Source organism: Aquarana catesbeiana, linkage group LG04 (genome assembly GCF_042186555.1).
Source record: "Aquarana catesbeiana isolate 2022-GZ linkage group LG04, ASM4218655v1, whole genome shotgun sequence".
In the NCBI taxonomy this organism is placed as follows: domain Eukaryota; kingdom Metazoa; phylum Chordata; class Amphibia; order Anura; family Ranidae; genus Aquarana; species Aquarana catesbeiana.
Genome location: NC_133327.1, coordinates 51095930 through 51116075, shown reverse-complemented (window position 1 = coordinate 51116075; position 20146 = coordinate 51095930). Strand labels below are relative to the sequence as shown.

At 42.4% G+C, this 20146-nt stretch overlaps 1 protein-coding gene across 1 annotated transcript in view; it reads left to right on the top strand.

Annotated features, from left to right (window-relative positions):
- Positions 1–309: 309 nt before the first annotated feature.
- The window catches only part of SLC35F6 (solute carrier family 35 member F6), a 59731-nt gene continuing 39894 nt past the window's right edge, over positions 310–20146 (top strand). Inside the window, exon 1 of the mRNA XM_073625176.1 lies at positions 310–531. Coding sequence (XP_073481277.1) covers positions 455–531 — 77 coding nt within the window. The 5' untranslated portion in view covers positions 310–454. The remainder of the gene's footprint in view (positions 532–20146) is intronic.

Sequence of the window (20146 nt, the reverse complement as noted above, 5' to 3'; positions counted from 1 at the left end):
GTCTCACTCAAACTGCTGAAAAAATGCTACTACTTGTTATGGCATAAAGCTGAAACCTAAAAAACTTAGGCCTTAGAGACTGTCAGGTGGTTTAACTCTCCAGGATCTACCAAACACTGAAATATCAAATCTGGGTGGATTGATCCTTTAAATGAGGAATGCAATGCAACAGATGTAACATTTCTTTTTCCTCTTTTTTTAGCTGTTTTTGCAGAAGCAGAGACTGGCAGCCCTAATCACTTGCCAGTGGCTGCACATGACGTCACACACACAGGCTGTGTCTCACGCTCCCTCTATGGGTGACAGCTGACTCGCCGGTCACATGACTGCACAGTCTGCTCATACAGGAAACCACCGTCTTTTCTTCTACTGTATTTAATCTGTTCACAAACAAGGTGCATCCTTCTTCCAGCAGCCTCGACCGAAGGGAACCCCTGAGCACCCAGCAGCAACCATGGCCTGGACGACGTACCAGCTTATCCTGGCCGCAATGATGCTCGTGACGGGCTCCATTAACACGCTGTCTGCCAAGTACGTACAATTAGTTATTGTTTACAATGAGCGCGCTGCCTAAGACTACTCTATAGCAGGGTGGATTTGATTTAAATCAAGTCGATTTGAAATCACGATTTAAATCACTAGTAAAAAAGCTTGACTTAAACCAACTTGATTTAAATCATAATTTTTAAAGAGCAACTGTCATCTCTGTCTGCGGCAGTCAGGGCCGGTGCTAGACTATTTTGCGCCCTAGGCAAGACACCCCCCCCCCCCCTTCTACTTCTACATTTTTAAAAACAGTAGACAATATTAAAACATCTAAACATCTAAACCTGGGATATGCTATTAGCATTAGATATGGATGTGCAATGCAATTAGCGGACCTCCAGCTGTTGCAGAACTACAAGTCCCATGAGGTATAGCAAGACTCTGACAGTCACAAGCATGACACCCAGAGGCAGAGGCATGATGGGACTTGTAGTTTTGCAACAGCTGGAGGTCCGCTAATTGCATATCCCTGATCTAAACATTTAACTGCTACAATTCTTTTATGAAGCGCTTACCCCCGAAGGAGCGGCTGATTAATTATTGTATCCGTAATTCATGTTTACCACCTGACCCATCGCAGCCCATACAATCAGAAACAGTCCATATTGCTTTTTCTCTTGCTTTTACTAAAGTAACATGAACTGGGATAGGAGAAGGGTTTCTTTTGAGATGCTCTTTTGTTGCTTTATCACCTTTTCTCTGCCTTTCATGCAAAGACCTAGCATCACTGCGGATAATAAGAAATCACTCTATGTGATTTCTTCATCAGGGAAGATGGAAGTAGATTTGATAGAGAATATGATGAAGAGTCACTCTGAATAACTTCTTCATCTGCAGAACTTTTTAAGGACAGTCTGTATCTCTATATGTGTGCTTGCAGCTTTACCGCTACCTTTTTACCACTACTTCCCATTTGCATGGTACTTCCAAGTTGAGCTAAAGAAAAGTCACTCTGAATAACTCCTCCCGCTTGACTGATTGGAATCCCGGGGCATTGCTGAACCCAAAGTCACTGACTTGTGTACCAACATCCCTCAGCCTCTGGCAGTACCCTTCCCTTGGGCTTTCACTCACGTGATCAATAGTGCACGTGCCACTCATAAACGATTGATCGCCCAGTTTTCTTCCGCTTTGTTGCTACTTCTCCTGCAATGATTCTTTGTTCCCTTTCCTCCTTTATGGCCCGCTCCCTTCCCCGCAGGGGCGGCCAACGACACCAGCGACTACATGCTGTACGGTGTCATCTACTCCTCCACGGATGCCGGTTCCCCACCCTCCTCACGGGGGGGGGGGGCTCCGTAGGCTCCCCGGAGGGGGAAACCTCTCACCTCCGGGAACCAGGCTGGCTTCTCCAAGCTCGAACTGGAAGACTCTTCTCTGACCATGTGACCAGGCTTTTTATATGAGAGTCCTGGGACATTGCCCAACAAATTAATGATTGGCCGGGACTCGCATACAAACTACCTGCCACTCAAATCCCAAATGAACAAACAAGCCTTCTGTAATGGTACAAGCCTGCTTAAAAGTACCTGAAACTATAATCTAACAAAAAGGTCACATACTTAAAAGTAAGTGCCCGCTACATTTAATTTGCAAAAATATGTGCCATAAAATGCCAAAGAGACAGTCCAATCCAGCAAAAAAAGAAAACAACAAAAAAAAAAAAAACCCAGCCCAATCCAGCATAGAAACATCCATGTATAGCAAAGAGACATTCCCATATAGCAAAGAGATAGCTAAATCCAGCAAAGAGACAGCCCAATCCAGCAAAGAGATGACCCCTATTTAGAAAATGGACAGCCAAATCCAGCAAAGAGACACCCCCATCCAGCAAAGAGATATCTAAATCCAGCAAAAAGACAGCCAAATCCAGCAAAGCGACAGCCCAATTCAGCAAAGAGACATCCCTTTATAGCAAAGTGTGACAGGTGGGGGGCAGTGTGACAGGTGAGAAAAAGGGAATGCCAAGCTCCTGGTGCCCCCTCCTCCCGGCGGACTCTAGAGGTTGTGTCTGCACCTTAGGGGGCAGTGCAACCTAGGTGGCTGCCTAGTTCGCCTAGTGGTAGCGCCGGCCCTAGCGGCAGTGACACAACAAGGTGAGGGACATGGCGGCAGCAGGTTAGTGGATGCCCGCTAACAGGTGCTGCCATGATGGATCTGAAATGACAGGTGATCTTTAAATGTAAGCACTTATGCTTGCTGGTAGTTAGAATCTTGAATATTTGCAAACAAAATGAAGGTTTCCTATTTAGAATAATAAGCTGTCAGGTTAGTAAAACAGTGATATCAGAACCGACAGTTTGTAGTGTACATAGATTTGCAAAACAATGGGATAAAGGAATATTCCCGAACTTTGTTTTATCTCATGGATACTGTGAAATTGTGTGAATGCATAAATGCAGTGCAATTTAATATCAGCTTGCAGAGCTTGGATTCATTGAATGAGTTTACCAAAAATCTAAATATTGCAGAATATACAGCGTCATGCTAATTATCTAAGCTCCATTTCATGCTGAATAAACTAAATTATTAATGAATCTTAAATAAAAAAAACTCTTTATTACTCAAAAAGCATTTTATTAAAATACATTTGAGAAAAAATCAAAGAGATCCGATTTGTTAATTTTATTTATTTATTTATTTTTTGTAATAATTGATTTGTATTCACCCTGCTCTATAGCAATCTTCTCCTACTGGTTGGTCTCCAGCAGTAGACACACAAGTACTTGTAGTTCCTTTATTGCTGGAGGGCTACTGGCTTGCTGGTACTTGTAGTACTTTTGCTGCTAGAGGGCTACCAGCTTTGGAAACCGGCTACATTAGCACAATAGGAACAACCTTCTCCAACTGGTTGGCCTCCAGCAGCATAGATACAAGTACTAGTAGTTCCTTTATTGCTGGAGGGCTACTGGCTTGCTGTCACTTGTAGTTCCTTTACCGCTAGAAGGCTACCAGCTGGGGAAACAAGCTACAGTACCATAGCTAGGACAATCTTCTTCCAATTGGTTGGCCTCCAGAAGCAGAGACACAAGTACTTGTAGTTCCTTTACTTAGGGCCACCTTTAATATTGATTGGACCCTGGGCAAGAATTTTCTTGGGGCCCCATGCAGTTTTGTTCTCCACCTGCTCTGAGACATACAATAAATAACAGACTAGCAGACTAGACTCAAAATCAGTTTACTGAATCAGATCAGACATTGATTGTGATTGGTTGCCAGAGGTTACAGAGTATCATTACCACTCACTGATTAGTTTCTAGAGGTTACAGCACATGATTTTTGCTTGTTGGTTGGTTGCTAGAGATTACTGTACATCAATACTGCTCACTGATTGGTTACTGCTCATCATTACTGCTTACTGATTGGTTGCTAGAGGATACAGCACATCATCTCCTCACTGGCTGCACACCATGGACTGGACCTTGCTCACCTGTGCACCCCAAACTGTAATTCCTTCTCTGCCTACCTCTGCAAACCACACACTACCCTCCCCCCACTAATTTGCTTACCGTTGCAGAAAAGGCTGATGTTAGGCTTAATGACCACAGTTGTAGGCAGGACTTTCAAGCATGCCCCTTTATCTCCCCAGTGGGTAGCATTCAGTATAGGTGATGGTGGATATGACCTCAGGGGGGCATGATATACATATGAATACCACCTCTGTTTACATAGAATGCTGCTGGTCTGCCACTATTTACATATGAATGCCGCTGCTATTTACATATCGATGCCGGTATTTACATGTAAACACAGAGTCTGCAGGTGAGTCATCTGTACATAACAACAAGACAGAGCTGGGCAGCATTATAACAGCACTTCACACTGAGATATTAGGACACAGCATGAGACTAAAACCTCAAGGGACAAGGGAATTTAAACTGAGAAAGTTGGCAAGCATGAGGCAGCTGCTTTGGGCACCACAACAATGACAGGGCCCAGGGCAGCTGCCCCTTTTGCCCTATCTTAAAGACAGCCCTGCCTTTACTGCTAGAGGCCTACCAGCTTGAGAAATCAGCTACAGAACCATAGCAGGGACAACCTTCTTCCAATTGGTTGGCCTTGAACATCGGAGAAACAAGTACTTGTAGTTCCTTTACTTCTAGAGGGCTACTGGCTTGCTGCTACTTGTAGTTCCTTTACCACTAGAAGGTTACCAGCATGGGAAACCAGCTACAGTATCATAGCAGGGATAACCTTCTCCAATTAGTTGGCCTCCAGCAGCAGAGACATGACTACTTGTAATTATCACTAGAGGGCTACCATCTTGGAAAACCTGTTACAGTGCCATAGCAGGAATAACCTTCTCCAATGAGTTGGCCTCCAGCAGCAGATACATTAGTACTTGTAGTTCCTTTACTTCTAGTGATCTACTGGCTTCCTGGTACTTGTAGCTTCTCTATTGATAGAGAGCTACCAACCTTGGAAACCGGCTACGGTACCATAGTAGGGACAGCCTTCTTCCAAGTCCCAGCTTGGTACTGCTGATATGCTGATACCTCTGGTTCCATTTCAGGTTTTTTATTCAAGTCTTTATGAAAGAAGGAGTTCTATATTACAATCAATAATTATAACATAGAGAACTACAAGTGTACATATAAATATTCAATGCAAACAGCACACTAGAGGTTGGGCAGCAAGCAATGAGAACAGAAAGCGATAGACGAAGAACACTGACGTGAGGGGTGAAAAGTGAGAAGGGGAAATGTATCAGTAAAGGATTACAAGGGGTGATAAGAAGTAGGCGAGAGGTATAGAGTATTAGGCCTTGGGGAGAAGTTACAAATGGGAATTAAGGGAAGGCAATGGGGTTTATTTACTAAAGCTAGACAGTGCGCAATTAGTCACAATTCTGCATAGAAACCAATCAGCTTCCAGGTTTTATTGACAAAGCTTAATTGAACAAGCTGAGGTTAGAAACTGATTGGTTTCTATGTAGAAATATGACTACTTTTGCACTCTCTAGCTTTAGTAAATATATTCCAATGTGCAGTAAAGAATCTGGGTTTACTTTTTAATGCCTGATCAGGACTTACTGCATTAAAGTCTTTTTTGATAATGCTTATGTATCCATGGGGGACCAAATTTTTGTAAAATTTGTAAAAGAGTCCGTGAGAACTTCAGAAAAATAGTGTGTTTCCTTCCCATCTTGGAAAACCATCTGTGATGCCATAGTGGGAAACTTTTAGGGTGTGACATCTCCAGATCTCAAAATGTATTTATCCCAAATTTCAGCACCATCTACTTAATTTTTTGCTCTTGATTCCAAATAACACGCTGCCAGATAGGAAGAAGCAGTTAATGTGGATCACTCTGTAGCAACCTTCTCCATCTATTTGCCCTCCAGAGGTGGAGGAACTAGAGCTACAAGTTCAGTCTAGCAGGGCTTTCTGGTACTTGAAGTTCCTTCATGGCTAGAAGGCAACCAGCTTGAAAAACCACTGGCAGGAGCTCTCAGGGATTGATCTCTTTCGGTCTCAAGGTCTATGTCCAAAAGTCAGCACCAAATATCCCAGCCATGTTTGGAGTTTACCGTTCATACATGATCTTCTCAATGGCCTCTGATAATACAGTGTCAGGTATGTGGAAGCATTTATTCTTCACGTCTCCCACTGTTCGTTCTCCAGCAGTGGAGGAACTATAAGTCCAAGCTTGGTCTAGCGGGTTTGCTGGTACTTCTAGTTCCTTTACTGATAGGTACCAGTTTGTAAAAGTGGCTTGATTGCCATAGTGGGGAGCTCCTAAGGGTATCTCAAGATTTAAGGTTTATGCTCAAAATCAGTACCCAATACTCCAAACTATGCTGAGAGTTTTACCCTATTATACATGATCCTCATGACTGTTGACGTTAACACACTGTCAGGTATGAGGAAGAAGTTATTGGTGACTTTGTATACCCCTTCTGCAACTGTTCCCAGCAGTTGAGTAATTCTTCCTTCATGCAATTCATTAGAACGAAGTGTATGGAACTGTCAGGTGTGCTCGAAAATACATGTGCTGGATTCTCAGACAAGAGAAAGCTTGATGTATGCATCAAGTCACTTTAATATAGCTTGCACAGGGATGAAAATTCTATCTTGACCTCCCCAGAATGCTTGGATGGCAGTTGGCTAGAGCCTAAACAGGGCCAAGGACCTTCTTCCTGATTCCATGTGACAGCTCTGAGTGCCCCCAACAACCCAGTACCATTGCAGGAGAGTAAGGGGAGGGAGTCATATGCTCTACCATTCCAATACCTGGAATTTTGTTCACTCTAGGTTGATGAACAGAGCTACATGGAAGGTAAAGAAAGGTGTGTTATGTGGTGGGACAGCACGTAAAATTTTTAATTATCTGGAGCCTGGCAGTGAGTGGTGGCCAATAGTCCACGTGAATCTTTTAACATTGGGCCTCCTGGGTTCCACTCCTAGGATGGCCCTCCACTGGCTCTACCCCTCTAGAAACCCTTAAAGGGAACCCAGCCTGGTTTGACAAGGATGCTGTGGCTTATCCAACTCTTCACCAATGGCCGGGGACAGCACATCCCTAAAGTATACAGGAAAATTCCAGGGGACGTTCCTGCTAGTCAGAAATTACACAATATCCGAATGGGTAAATGTATTTTATATTGCTTTACTAAACAGTTCAAATAAACAAGGTTCTGTATATTCAGGCACTCCTTAGGTGGTGGCACAATAGCTTGGCGAAGTAACCCGAAACAAGTCCATAGTGAGAGAGGATCCACTGAGAGACATCTGTGTCCTCCTGGCCTACTGAGGCATCCACACATGAGGCATGTCATTTCTCTTACCATCCAAACAGAGAGGCTTCCCTCAGGAAGGGAAGCATCCATATATCACTGTAGATTACATCTTTCCTGGCTGCAGGCTATTTCTTCCTATAGACTGGACTGACCAGGGTCCATCCTGCTATTTTTTTTGCATCCCTCCTGCAACGTGAACGTTCTTGTGCCAAGGGTGGCCACAGTAGCTCCTCTAGCTTCTTCATCAGCTGCCTGTAGAATACATGTGTAGTTTAGCCCCTTACAATTCTAGTAGATGGATGGGAGACAATTGGGACCGAACCTCCCATACACGGGTTAAATGGGTTAATGTCATGATGCCATCTGCCATCTGTCATGGGTTCTAGGTAAGTATAAAGCTTATGAGGGGTTAGGGCGTGTTACACTTGCTTAATGGGGGTGGTGCAAAAGGGTAAAGAAACTTTGTGTAAATATATCCTTGCATTTTACCTATTTAAAAAAAATCACTTTCTGTTTCTGGTCCATTTAACTATCTAGTAGATATGTGAATGTGACCAAATGGTGGACAGCAAACTAATCCTTCCTACTGTTGTTTAACTGGAATTGATCACGGATACCTTTTGAAATAGTAACAGCTACCATTACAAATACTTACAAAAGGACAACATATTTCTGAATACCACGGGGCCACTCTATAACTGTTTATAGACATTTTTGGGGGGTCAGGTGTGATAAAACTAACCCCAAGCATCTAAGCCAAACCTTACATCCCTAAGGAGGTAGACAGGGCATAAATGCCAACTCTACCATGATCCTTTTTTTTCTAAGCCCCCAGGCCACAAAAGCAAAACACCAAAAGGGTACCAAAAAAAGTGTTTTGAATACACACAAAAAAGTGCACTAGGGTGTGTCATATGGTCCCCTCCTGAAGAGGAAGGGCCCATTTCTGGGGTGCAAGACTCCTCACTGGGGCAAGGCACACTTAAAGTGATACTAAAGTCTCATTTTTTTAGCCCTAATCTCCTGGCCCCTCCCCCGCTGATGAGCCAAGCTGCAGCTCCGTGTGTCCATTTAGACACGGAGGCCCGGCTAGGCCCCACCCTCTCTCTCCTTATTAGCTCACTGACTTTGATTGACAGCAGCAGGAGCCAATGGTGCTCCTCTGCTTTCTCAGCCAATGAGGAGGAGAATCCTGGGCAGTCTCTCCTGCAACATCGCTGGATAGTGATGGGCTCAGGTAAGTATTAGGGGGGCTGAGGGGAGCTGCTGCACACAGAAGGTTTTTTTATCTTAATGCATAGAATGCATTAAAATAAAAAAATCTACCTTTATAATCACTGTAGCCTCCCTGGCGGTTTTCCCGAGTGTGGCTCGGGGTTAAAATTCAGTACCATTAGCGGTAACCCCGAGCCACACTCGGGATCGCATTGCAGGATCCTGGGGCGGCGTTACTTACCTTGTCCCCGGGATCCTGCGATGTCACCCGCAGTGTCCGAGGACTCCGTCCTCCTCCGAAGCCTCTCCGTGCCAGGCTCCGTTCCCTGCGAGCGGCGCGACGCACGGGGGCGGAGCCTGGCGGCAAATTAAAAAAAATGTCAAAATCATAACACATACAGTACTGTAATCTTACAGATTACAGTACTGTATGAAATGATTTCACATCCCTTTTGTCCCCAGTGCTCTGGCCCATGCCCTGCATGCAGTTTTACATGATATACACTGTTCTTTCTGCCTGGAAACTGGAGATTGTCCATAGCAACCAAAAAGTGTCCCTTTAAGTCAAAAGTGGCTTTAGACCAGCTAGAAAACAGCGATAGTAAATTAGAACACTTGCAGAATTGAGCGATAGTGAATTGTGGGGAAATTTATTTTATTACTATTTTTTTTTATTTTTTTTAATTATTTATTTTTATTTATTATATTATAATTTATGTTTTTGTGTTTCAAACTTTATCATACCCGGGATATCTACTAGACTCTGGTTTGGACAGATTTAAGTGTGTTATTGTTAAGATTTACAGACCTACAATATAAAACGCCAAATTTCCATGCAAAATAATTGTACCGCTTTCAGCACCTAAAATCCGAAATAATCATACCGCCAGGGAGGTTAATCCTACTACACACGATCAAAAAATCGAAAGAAAAATACCACTTTAGAAGCGATCGTACGATAATCTGATCATTAGTATACAGCTTTCAACAGCTGATCATGAAAGTCTTGTCCGAAATGATACAAAAAATTTTTGACGTACAATACCAGATTTTACAATTTTTGTTTAATCAGTACAGTTTTCCTCCAAAAATACAATACATTACATCATTTAGGCATTTTTATTCTTTTATACAAGAATTTTTGTAACTGTAGTAGCCAAAAGACCCAGTGGACCACGCTCCTTATGGTTGGCCAAAGCTGACCAACGAGTACTAGGTAAGGGGCTCCCCCAAGGAGGCTGGAACCTAAGGGCCACATATCCTTCCCCCTAGACTTAAGTGTAGGCCCAAACACCCACAGACTACAATCCAAGTGAAAAAGACACATACAAGTGCAGGTGACACACACATGAAGAGAAAATAAATAAGAGAAAACAAAAAAGAGTGTCAGTGTGGGTGCAGTGGCTAGGCCTTGCAGTCTGGTAACAAAAATGTCCCCAATCTCTAGCCTATGAGGCGTGGTCCAAAAAAAAAGCTTAGTGCAGTTTTACACGGTGGGTTTCCAAAGCCATAGTGCTATTCTAGCACCCCCTGGGCCAGGGGGTGCTTGATACCATGGGTCCTCTGCCTTCCCAGGTGCTCAGCCAGAAGAGGTAGCATAGTTCTAATCAGTAGACACTGGGCCTTCAGAATCCTCCACACTAGAGAAATACTCCTGACCCCTACCTTACCCAGTAGGTAAGCTTAAGCTTAACTTGGTTTCTTTCCCATGGGGAAGATTCCTTAGGACCCCCATCATACCAGCAGGGATACTATATAGGCAGGCATCCCAGCTGAAAAGTCAGAATGACAGTGGATCACTGTTACTGGACACTGTTAAGAGCATGGAACTACACTTGATCTTAGCCAAAAGGCCAGATTTGCTGGCACAGTACTGCATCTCTGTCTTGTGTCCCCAAGATCCCTGAGATTACAGCATCACCATTATTTGAGCTTACTGAGCAGCAAATGAAAAAAGCTGAGGCGGCTACGAGCAGGTGGTTCCCGCAGTATTAGTAATGGGAACATTCCAAAAGTGGGTGTGATCTGGGTGGGGACCTCCCAGAAAGTGGACATGATGTGGGCATGGTTGCCCAGAAGGTGGGTGTATCAAGTGTGGTGACAGTGTCCCAGGGACTGGAATAAAGATGTTAATAAGTATATGGTGGGGGGAGGGTGCTTCTAACATCTCCAACATGGGCTTAGAGGGGGACAACAATAACAATCAAGCAAGGTTTTCTAACTTGCCCGATTGCTATTTCTCCTGGTGAACCTTGGCTGGGAGTATCTGTGGATACTCACATGAACATTAGATTGGGAAATTGTCATTTAAAGGGATCTTCAAAGGAAATCTGTACTAATAAATTAGGGAAGCTGGCATTAGTGAGCTATTCTACTATAAATAAGCAAATCAGGCATTCTGACTTCACAATGACTTTCCTGATCTGCATGCTCTGCATATCTAAAAGCACTGAAGCCAGCGACATTCAGGCAGATAGCATGTTCAAGTCAGCAATGGCAGTTTCCACATTTCTTAGTACAGAAATCCTTTAGGCCCAATGGGAAATCTTGATTGGATGTTTCCAACTGACCTCAGGATCTTAGAATGTCTGTACTATGTCCATGGAATGATTCCAGGACCTTAGCTAAGACGTTGGCCATTACAAGCTGTGCGTGAGTAGGGGATCCCCTTTGACTTATTTCTGTGATTTCCTCTGTAATTTAGCTGTTCTCCGCATTTTTAGAACTGTATGTGACAGCAGATTCTGAGCGGATGGTCATGTGATGAGTCAGACCACATTGCCATTACAGCTACCTTGTAGGAAGTGTCAGCCTTACTCAGCAGCAGATCCTGCAAGTTGTACAATGTGACCCCCTGCACACTGCCAGCCAGTCATAGCTCATCTGTTATACATTGAGGGCTCATTCACACTACTTGTCCTTGTGCAGCAATGCATGCATTGACATGCATTGTGGTGAGTCAAATAGCCCAGTCAAAATGAATGACCTGAAAACACACAGCAACTTATGTGAAAATGGGGCAAACTGTATTTTATCGCAGAACACCATGCATTGTGCTGCACTGCATTTCATACATATTGGAGGTGTGTTGGGACATCATTCACAATGAATGACACCTCTGAGCACCAACTCAGTGCTGATTGTGTTGATGTGTGCTTTGCAAAGCAGAGGTGTGAATAGGTAGTCAGGCCCCATTCACACCTCTGAGCTGTTGTAATGTGAATTACTGCAAGATATGATAACGCACATTACCCCTGTTGGTGCGATGCAATACCATTTATGTAATCAAATACACCATATCAGGACATCTTATCACATTAATAATGTAATGTAATAAACATAATGGTGTTGATTTCCTAAAACTGGAGAGTGTAAAATCTGGTGCAGCTGTGCATGGTAGCCAATCGGCTTCTAACTTCAGATTGTTCCGTTACGTTTTGTCAATGAAACTTGGAAGCTGATTGGTTTCTATGCAGAGCTGCACCAGATTTTGCACTCTTCAGTTTTAATAAATCAACCCCAATGTGTTTAGGTGTCTTGATATTTTATATTACAATTTTTTTTTTCGATAGACCAACTGGACATACTTCAGACATACGATACTTCAGACACCTACACTCATTATTACTCGACCCTGTGGAAACGTGCCAACCAATTCAGGGTGTTTAATATCTTTTTAAATTTTATTTTTTCATCTGTATATTGTATGACATTAAATATAAATAAATACCGTATATAGTTTTAATCTAACTCTGATGAAGGCTGACTAGCTTTCACTTTTTAAATTAAGCAATAAAGTAATAATTTATTGATATATTACTTTGTGTTTTGAAAGTATATTATTTCCTTGTCGGTTTATTTAAAGTCCCAAAAGTGTCTTAATAGAAATATATATACATATATATATATATATATATATATATATATATATATATATATATATATATATATATACCGTATATACTGTGCGTGTGTGTGTGTGTATATATATATATATATATATATATATATATATATATATATATATATATATATATATGTTCTTCAAAAAGTTTCTGCACTTTTTTAAACTAAGTTTTATATATATACTAAAGTGTGGAAACTTTTGAAGTCCCCTAGTATAGTTTGTGTGTATATATATATATATATATATATATATATATATATATATATATATATAAACTATATTACCAAAAGTATTGGTACACCTGCATTTACACACACATGAAATTTAATGGCATCCCAGTCTTAGCCCGTAGGGTTCAGTTTTGCGTTGGCCCACCCTATGCAGCTATAACAGCTTCAACTCTTCTGGGAAGGCTGTCCACAAGGTTTAGGAGTGTGTCAATGGGAATGTTTGACCATTCTTCCAGAAGTGCATTTGTGAGGTCAGGCGCTGATGTTAGACGGGAAGGCCTGGCTCGCAGTCTCTGTTCGAATTCATCCCAAAGGTGTTCTATCGGGTTGAGGTCAGGACAGGCCAGTAAGGTTCCTCCATCCTAAACTCGCTCATCCATGTCTTTATGGACCTTGCTTTGTACATTGGTGTGCAGTCATGTTGGAACAGGAAGGGACCAAAAAGTTGGGAGCATAAAATTGTCCAAAATGTCCTGGTATGCTAACGCCTTAAAAGTTCTCTTCACTGGCACTAAGGGGCCAAGCCCAACCCCTGAAAAACAACCCCACACCATAATCCCCTCTCCACCAAATGATTTGGACCAGTGCACAAAGCAAGGTCCATAAAGGCATGGATCAGCGAGTTTGTGGTGGAGGAACGTCACTGGCCTACACAGATTCTGACCTCAACCTGATAGAACACCTTTGGGATGGATTAGAACGCAGAATGCGAGCCAGGCCTTCTCGTCCACATCAGTGCCTGACCTCACAAATGTGCTTCTGGAAGAATGGTCAAACATTCCTATAGACACACTCCTAAAACTTGTGGACAGCCTTCCCAGAAGAGTTGAAGCTGTTATAGCTGCAAAGGGTGGGCCAACTCAATATTGAACCGTACGGACTAAGACTGGGATGCCATTAAAGTTTATGTGTGTGTAAAGACAGGTGTCGCAAAACTTTTAGTAATACAGTGTACGTGTTATTCAACAGAAATGAACACAATGGGGTTGATTTACTAAAGGCAAATAAACTGTGCACTTTGCAAAGTGAAGTTGCACTCTACAAGTTGTACTTGCTCCAGAGCTTAGTAAATGAGCAGAAACTCTGCTGATTTCTATCATCCAATCACGTGCAAGCAAACATTTTGTTTTTTTAATCTTCCTTGCATGTGATTGTTTTTTTTTTCCAAAGTGAAGCTTTACCTTATCTACTAAGCTCTGGAGCAATTGCACTTGAAGAATGCAACTGCACTTTGCAAAGTGCACACTCTATTTTCCTTTAGAAAAATCAACCTCAATGTGAAAAATTCCATGCCTCTGTGTCTTTTACACATGCCTTGGATGGGAATATTTGAAAGTAGATGTAAACCCAACTGTCAGCCAGATAAAGCTAGCTAACTGTCAGGAAGAAACATGGAACTACACACCGGCAGACCACCCAATCAGAAGCATGACAGAACGGCTTCAGCTTGTCTCCTCCCAAGCCACACCCCACTAACGCGTTTCACCCGATCTATGATTAAGCCCGTGAGAGGGGTGTGGCTTGAGAGGAGACAAGCTGAAGGCAATCCGTCATGCTCTTGCTTGGGTGGTCTACCAGTGTGTGCTTCTGTGTTTCTTCCTAACAGTTAGCTTTATTGGGGCAGACGGGCCCTTTGGAAGCTGGCACACTGCTGTGAATGGAGTCTCCGGATTAATATACAGTGATGCTTGGAGTGTCTCGCTTTTTGTGTATATTGCTCATAGATATAGACCCAATCACAAACATCTTATAGAAGCTTTAATATGTTATTGCCATTTCAAAGGTCATTTTAGACTTTTTTGAAGCAGCGGCTTTCATTATAACACCTAGATCTATACTCAGACAAAAAGTTAACTTGTACAGAGCAATGACAGGCTGAGAGCAGCCGCTGCTATTTGCATGTGTCTAGAGGTTACCTTCTGTTAGGGGCAGATGTTCTTCTCTGTACAGATATTAGACATGTGCGATCTTTTCGTAGCGAATAGATTTCCGTACAAATTTGTTAGTATTCGTACATTCAGATCAATTCGAACATTGGAATAGCTGAAAGAACCAAATTACGAAAATTACAAAACGACGAATAAGCAAAATAACGAACACGCAAAAATACGAACTTACGAACGGACAAACTTACGAAAAATACGAAACTCTGAAACAGTAAAAGAAAGAAAATTACATCTATAATGAATGATTTACATTTCGTATTTTCAATCCTCTGTCTGTTCATAATTACGTATGTTCGTATTTTCATCTGTATGTTCGTAATTTGCGTTTCTTTGTTTGTTCGTAATTTCATTTCTTCGTGTTCTCGAATCCTTCTTTTGAATGGACAGTGTAAGTGTATCTTAACCACTTACGGACCGCCCGCCGCAGTTTTACGTCGGCTCTTTTAAAGAGGATATCGTTGTTATGGCAGCAAATAGCTGCCATAACCCCGATATTCCCTTCTTCAGCGGGCGGTGCGCTTCAAGATAAAAGTGGTTTCTGCGGCAGATTCGCCGTGAGATCTCTTTTATCGGTGGCGGGAGAGGGCCCCCCCTCCCGCCGCGATCCGGTGTCCTCCGCCGCTTACTGGAGCCATCGGCAGCGGCGGAGGCGATCGCGTCCTGTCACTTTGTCACTTGCTGGGTGTGGAGATGAGTGAGGGGAAGATGGCCCCCACCTGTCTCCATACAATTGCTGGGCGGAAGTGACGTCAAAACGTCACTTCCGCCAATAGCTCTTAAAGGGCCTTTTTTTTTTTTTTTTTATTGCATTTTAGTGTAAATATGAGATCTGAGGTCTTTTTGACCCCAGATCTCATATTTAAGAGGTCCTGTCATGCTTTTTTCTATTACAAGGGATGTTTACATTCCTTGTAATAGGAATAAAAGTGACAATTTTTTTTTTTTTTTTTTAAACAGTGTAAAAATAAAAGTTAAAATAAATAAGAAAAAAAGAAAAAGTTTAAACACGCCCTGTCCCGACGAGCTTGCGTGCAGAAGCGAACGCATACGTGAATAGCGCCCGCATATGAAAACGGTGTTCAAACCACACATGTGAGGTATCGCCACAATTGGTAGAGCGAGAGCAATAATTCTAGCCCTAGACCTCCTCTGTAACTTAAAACATGCAACCTGTAGAATTTTTTAAACGTCGCCTATGGAGATTTTTAAGGGTAAAAGTTTGTCGCCATTCCACGAGCGGGCGCAATTATGAAGCGTGACTTGTTGGGTATCAATTTACTCAGTGTAACATTATCTTTCACAATATAAAAAAAATCGGGCTAACTTTACTGTTGTTTTATTTTTTAATTCAAGAAATGTTATTTTTTCCAAAACAAGTGAGCTTATAAGATCGCTGCGCAAATACGGTGTGACAGAAAGTATAGCAACGGCCACCATAAAAAAAAAAATTGTATAATGTTTGGGGGTTCTAAGTAATTTTCTAGCAAAAAAAACTGTTTTTAACTTGTAAAGAACAGATCTCGAAAAGAGGCTCGGTCCTTAAGTGGTTAATATGTATATTTGTAATTTTGTATGTTCGTAATTTCGTGCTCTCGAATCGTTCTTTCGAATGGACAGTGTATTAGTGAGTGATGTATGTTACTTAATATCTTTAGCCAATCAGCTTATCCCTTTTGTGTCTGAGGCATATTGCATTCCTGAGTCTTTTTAGATTCAGTTGAGGAGGAGACTGAGTCCGGTCTCGGAACTGAGGGAGTGGACTGGAGTAAGTACAGGACTTATTAGAAAAGCAAGCATAGGGTTATAATTCTTTATTTCCTACAAAAGTAGGAAATAAATTCAACGAAAAAGGCAATCTCATAAAAGTAACAATTACTAAATTACAAGTAGTTTTTTTTACAAGTAAAAAGGCGCAGTGCAATTATACCTCAATAAACTGTTCCTAATAGTCCAAATGCAGGGGTAGATACATATATGTAATATATATGTGGAGGAGTCTGTCAGGACTGCCACCAAAAAGACCAGAAGCATGAACTTCATGCTTGAGAAAGGAGTGCAGCTATTCTTTCCACCAATAGCGAGCAAACTCGGAAACGCGTTGCATAGTTGTGATGTCACAGCCCAGCGCCACGCTGTGCTTGCCTTCCAAGCCTCGTTTTGGCTCCTAACACACGGCCGTGTTACTTCCACCTTACGGATGCCGTACAAGCCTTGTAGATATCGCAACATGGCCAGCGACTGGCTCTGGTGTCCTCACAGTCCTACTCCTGGAACCCACACCCGGCTTGACGGTCTCATCTCTGACTCCATCCTATCTCGGTGTGCCATCTGGACTACTGAAGGAGAGCTTGCTGTGCTCAGCCATCCCAACCTATCCTTGCCTGGATCTGATGTGGTGCCAGCATTTCATGGACTCGCTGTGACCTGTAGTCCTCCACCCTCTCTTTCGCCCAGAGATGTATCTGAACTCTACATTACAGTCCTCCATGTGAGTGGATATTGTTTTTTTCAATAAATTATTGTCGATATATACTCAGAGGCGCCCCTCTCCCTGTCTTTTTCTCCTAAATTACGAGTAGTGTAACGCATAAACGAAAATTACTATCCAACAAAATTACGAATTTCGAATCAAAGAAAATTAGACTAACGGAATTACGAATCATTTCGTATCAACAAAAATCAAACTGTTACAAAAATACGAACGAGTCTGAATATAAAAAACTCGCGTCTTACGTAATTATGAATCGCTAGACTAATGGAATTACGAATCATTTCGTATCAATGAAAATATATCTGTTACGAAAATACGAATGAGTCTGAATATGAAAACTCTCGTCTTACGTAATTACGAATCGTTACTAATCAACGGAAACGTAAAGAAACGAAACAAAACAATTTTTGTTGTTGTGGACATGTCTAACAGTTATGGAGGGGTTATGCTTCTCCCCATGTGCAGTAACATCGTACATGTATGGTATTTATTCTTATTAGTAAAATTGATAAAAGAAGAAAAATAAGCTGTGGCGTGGAAAGATGAGACGAATATTTCTCCTGCTGTGTGTAACAGAACGCTTTGTGTTTCTTCTGACGGCTGCCAGGAGTCGGTTTGAGTAATCGTCAGGGCTCATAGAGTTTCTCTGCTCAGTCGTAACACAAAGTTGCATAAGGAAGCTTCATTCACATTTACAGCCTGGAAACCGCTTACAGTATAGGAAACATCCCCCTTTCCATCTTTAAAGTGAAACTAAATTGCAACATCAGAGTCCTTGTGCACAGGGAAGAGTATATTACAGAATTCAGTGTGTACATGTCGTGAAGTTATGTAAACCCTAAGAAGGAACTTATCTGCCTTGCTCATGAGTAGTTTACTGAATATACTGTTCTGTTTTCAATGCCTCTTCCATAGACCTGGTGTGTCTGGACAGTATGGTCACTTGCTGAATTGGCACTATCCACAGAGGTTGATTTACTAAAGGCAAATAGAATGTGCACTTTGCAAAGTGCAAGTGCACTCTGCAAGTGCAGTTGGTCAAGAGCTCAGTAAATCAGGTAAAGCTTCTCTTTGCAAAGAATACCCAATCACATGCAAGTAAAATGTAAAAAAACAGCATTTTTGCTTGCACATGATTGGATGATGGAAGTCAGCAGAGCTCTCCCTCATTTACTAAACTTTGGAGCAAACGCTCCTGCAGAGTGCAACAGCACTTTGCAAAGTGCACAGTCTATTTGTCTTTAGTAAATCAACCCCTAAAGGTTGTTTTTTTTTTCTTTTTAAAAAAAACAAACATCATACTTACCTCCACTGTGCAGCTCATTTTGCACAGAGTGGCCCGATCCTCATCTTCTGCGTTCCCCCCTGGCTCTTGCGGCTCCTCCCCACATCTGATAACCCCCTCGAAGAAGCGCTCTCCTCGAGGGTTACATTGCGGGCACACTCCTGAGTCCGGCATTCAGCCTCCATAGAGGCCGAATGCAGAACTTGGCCCCGCCCTCCCCGGCGCTCGCGTCATTGGGTTTGATTGACAGCAGCGGGAGCCAATGGCTGCGCTGCTATCAATCTATCCAATCAACAGCCGAGAACCCCGGACAGAGAGGCAGCACGTCCCCGTGGATCAAGTTCGAGGGGTCAGATAAGTAAACCAGGGGGGGCTGGGGGGCTGGTCACTGACAGGTGTTTTTTCACCTTAATGCATAGAATGCATTAAGGTGAAAAATAACGAAATTTTACAACCCCTTTAACTCTTCCATAAGACTCCAACAAGTTGTACTTCAGATATATATACAGTACAAAGGATTTTTTTCCAGTTTTTTGAAGAGTAAAAGAAGCCAATGGGGAGCATTTACTAAAACTGAGGAGGGAGAAATCTGGTGCAGCTGTGCATGGTAGCCAATCAGCTTCTATTTTCAGCTTGTTCCATTAACCTCCCTGGCGGTATGATTACTTCAGATTTTTGATGCTGAAAGCGGTACCATTATTTTGCATGGAAATTTGACGTTTTATATTGTAGGCCTGTAATTCTTAGGAATAACTCACTTAAATCTGTCCAAACAAGAGTCTAGTAGACATCCCGGGTATGATAAAGTTTGAAACACAATATCATAAAATTATAATATAATAAATAACTATAAATAATTATAACAAATAATAATGTAATAATAATACAAACTATTCAATAATGTAATCAAATCAAAAACACTGACATTTGCGAATTGTCGCTGTCATTACTTTCAGTGTTTGACGGATTTCCCCACAAATCACTATCACTCAATTCTGCACATGATTCTAATTTATTATCGCTGTTTTCTAGCTGGTCTAAAACCGCTTTTGATGTATAGGGAAACTTTTTGGTTGCTATGGACAATCTCCAGTTTCCAGGCAGAAAGAACAGTATTTGTAATATAAAACTGCATGCAGGGCACTGGACAAATCACTAGGGACAGAAGGGAGGTGAAATAAATGGATACAGTAATGTAATCTGTAAGTGTACTCTATATGTAGTGTGTGTTTTACTTTTTGAATTTGGCGCCATTCTCCGTCCCTGTGCGCCGCAACGCTCGCAGGGAACGGAGCTCGGCACTGTGAATCGAGCGAGACACGGCGGCTTGCACATACAGCGGGGAGACATCGCAGGATCCAGGGGACAAGGTAAGTAACCTCCTCCTGGATCCTGTGATGCGTTCCCGAGTCTGGCTCGGGAGTTACCACTTTTGGTACTGAAAATCCACCCCGAGTCAGACTCTGGAATACCGCCAGGGGGGTTAAAGTGGTTCTAAAGGTAGAAGTTTTTTTACCTTAATGCATTCTATGCATTAAGACATAGCTCCCAGCTGTCCCTGATTTGGAGGGACTGTCCCTAATTTGGAGCAATGTCCCTCTGTCCCTCTTTCCCCCTCATTTGTCCCTCATTTTGGTCTGATCAGTGCCAGGACAAGGTCATCCAGTACCCAGAGCGAAGTTTGCAAACTGCGCCCCCCCCACCACCACTACCCCAATCCCCCCCCCCCCTCCCCCGTGGAGGAGAGATTGGGGCCAATGTATGTAATGTGGAGTTTAAAATTGATG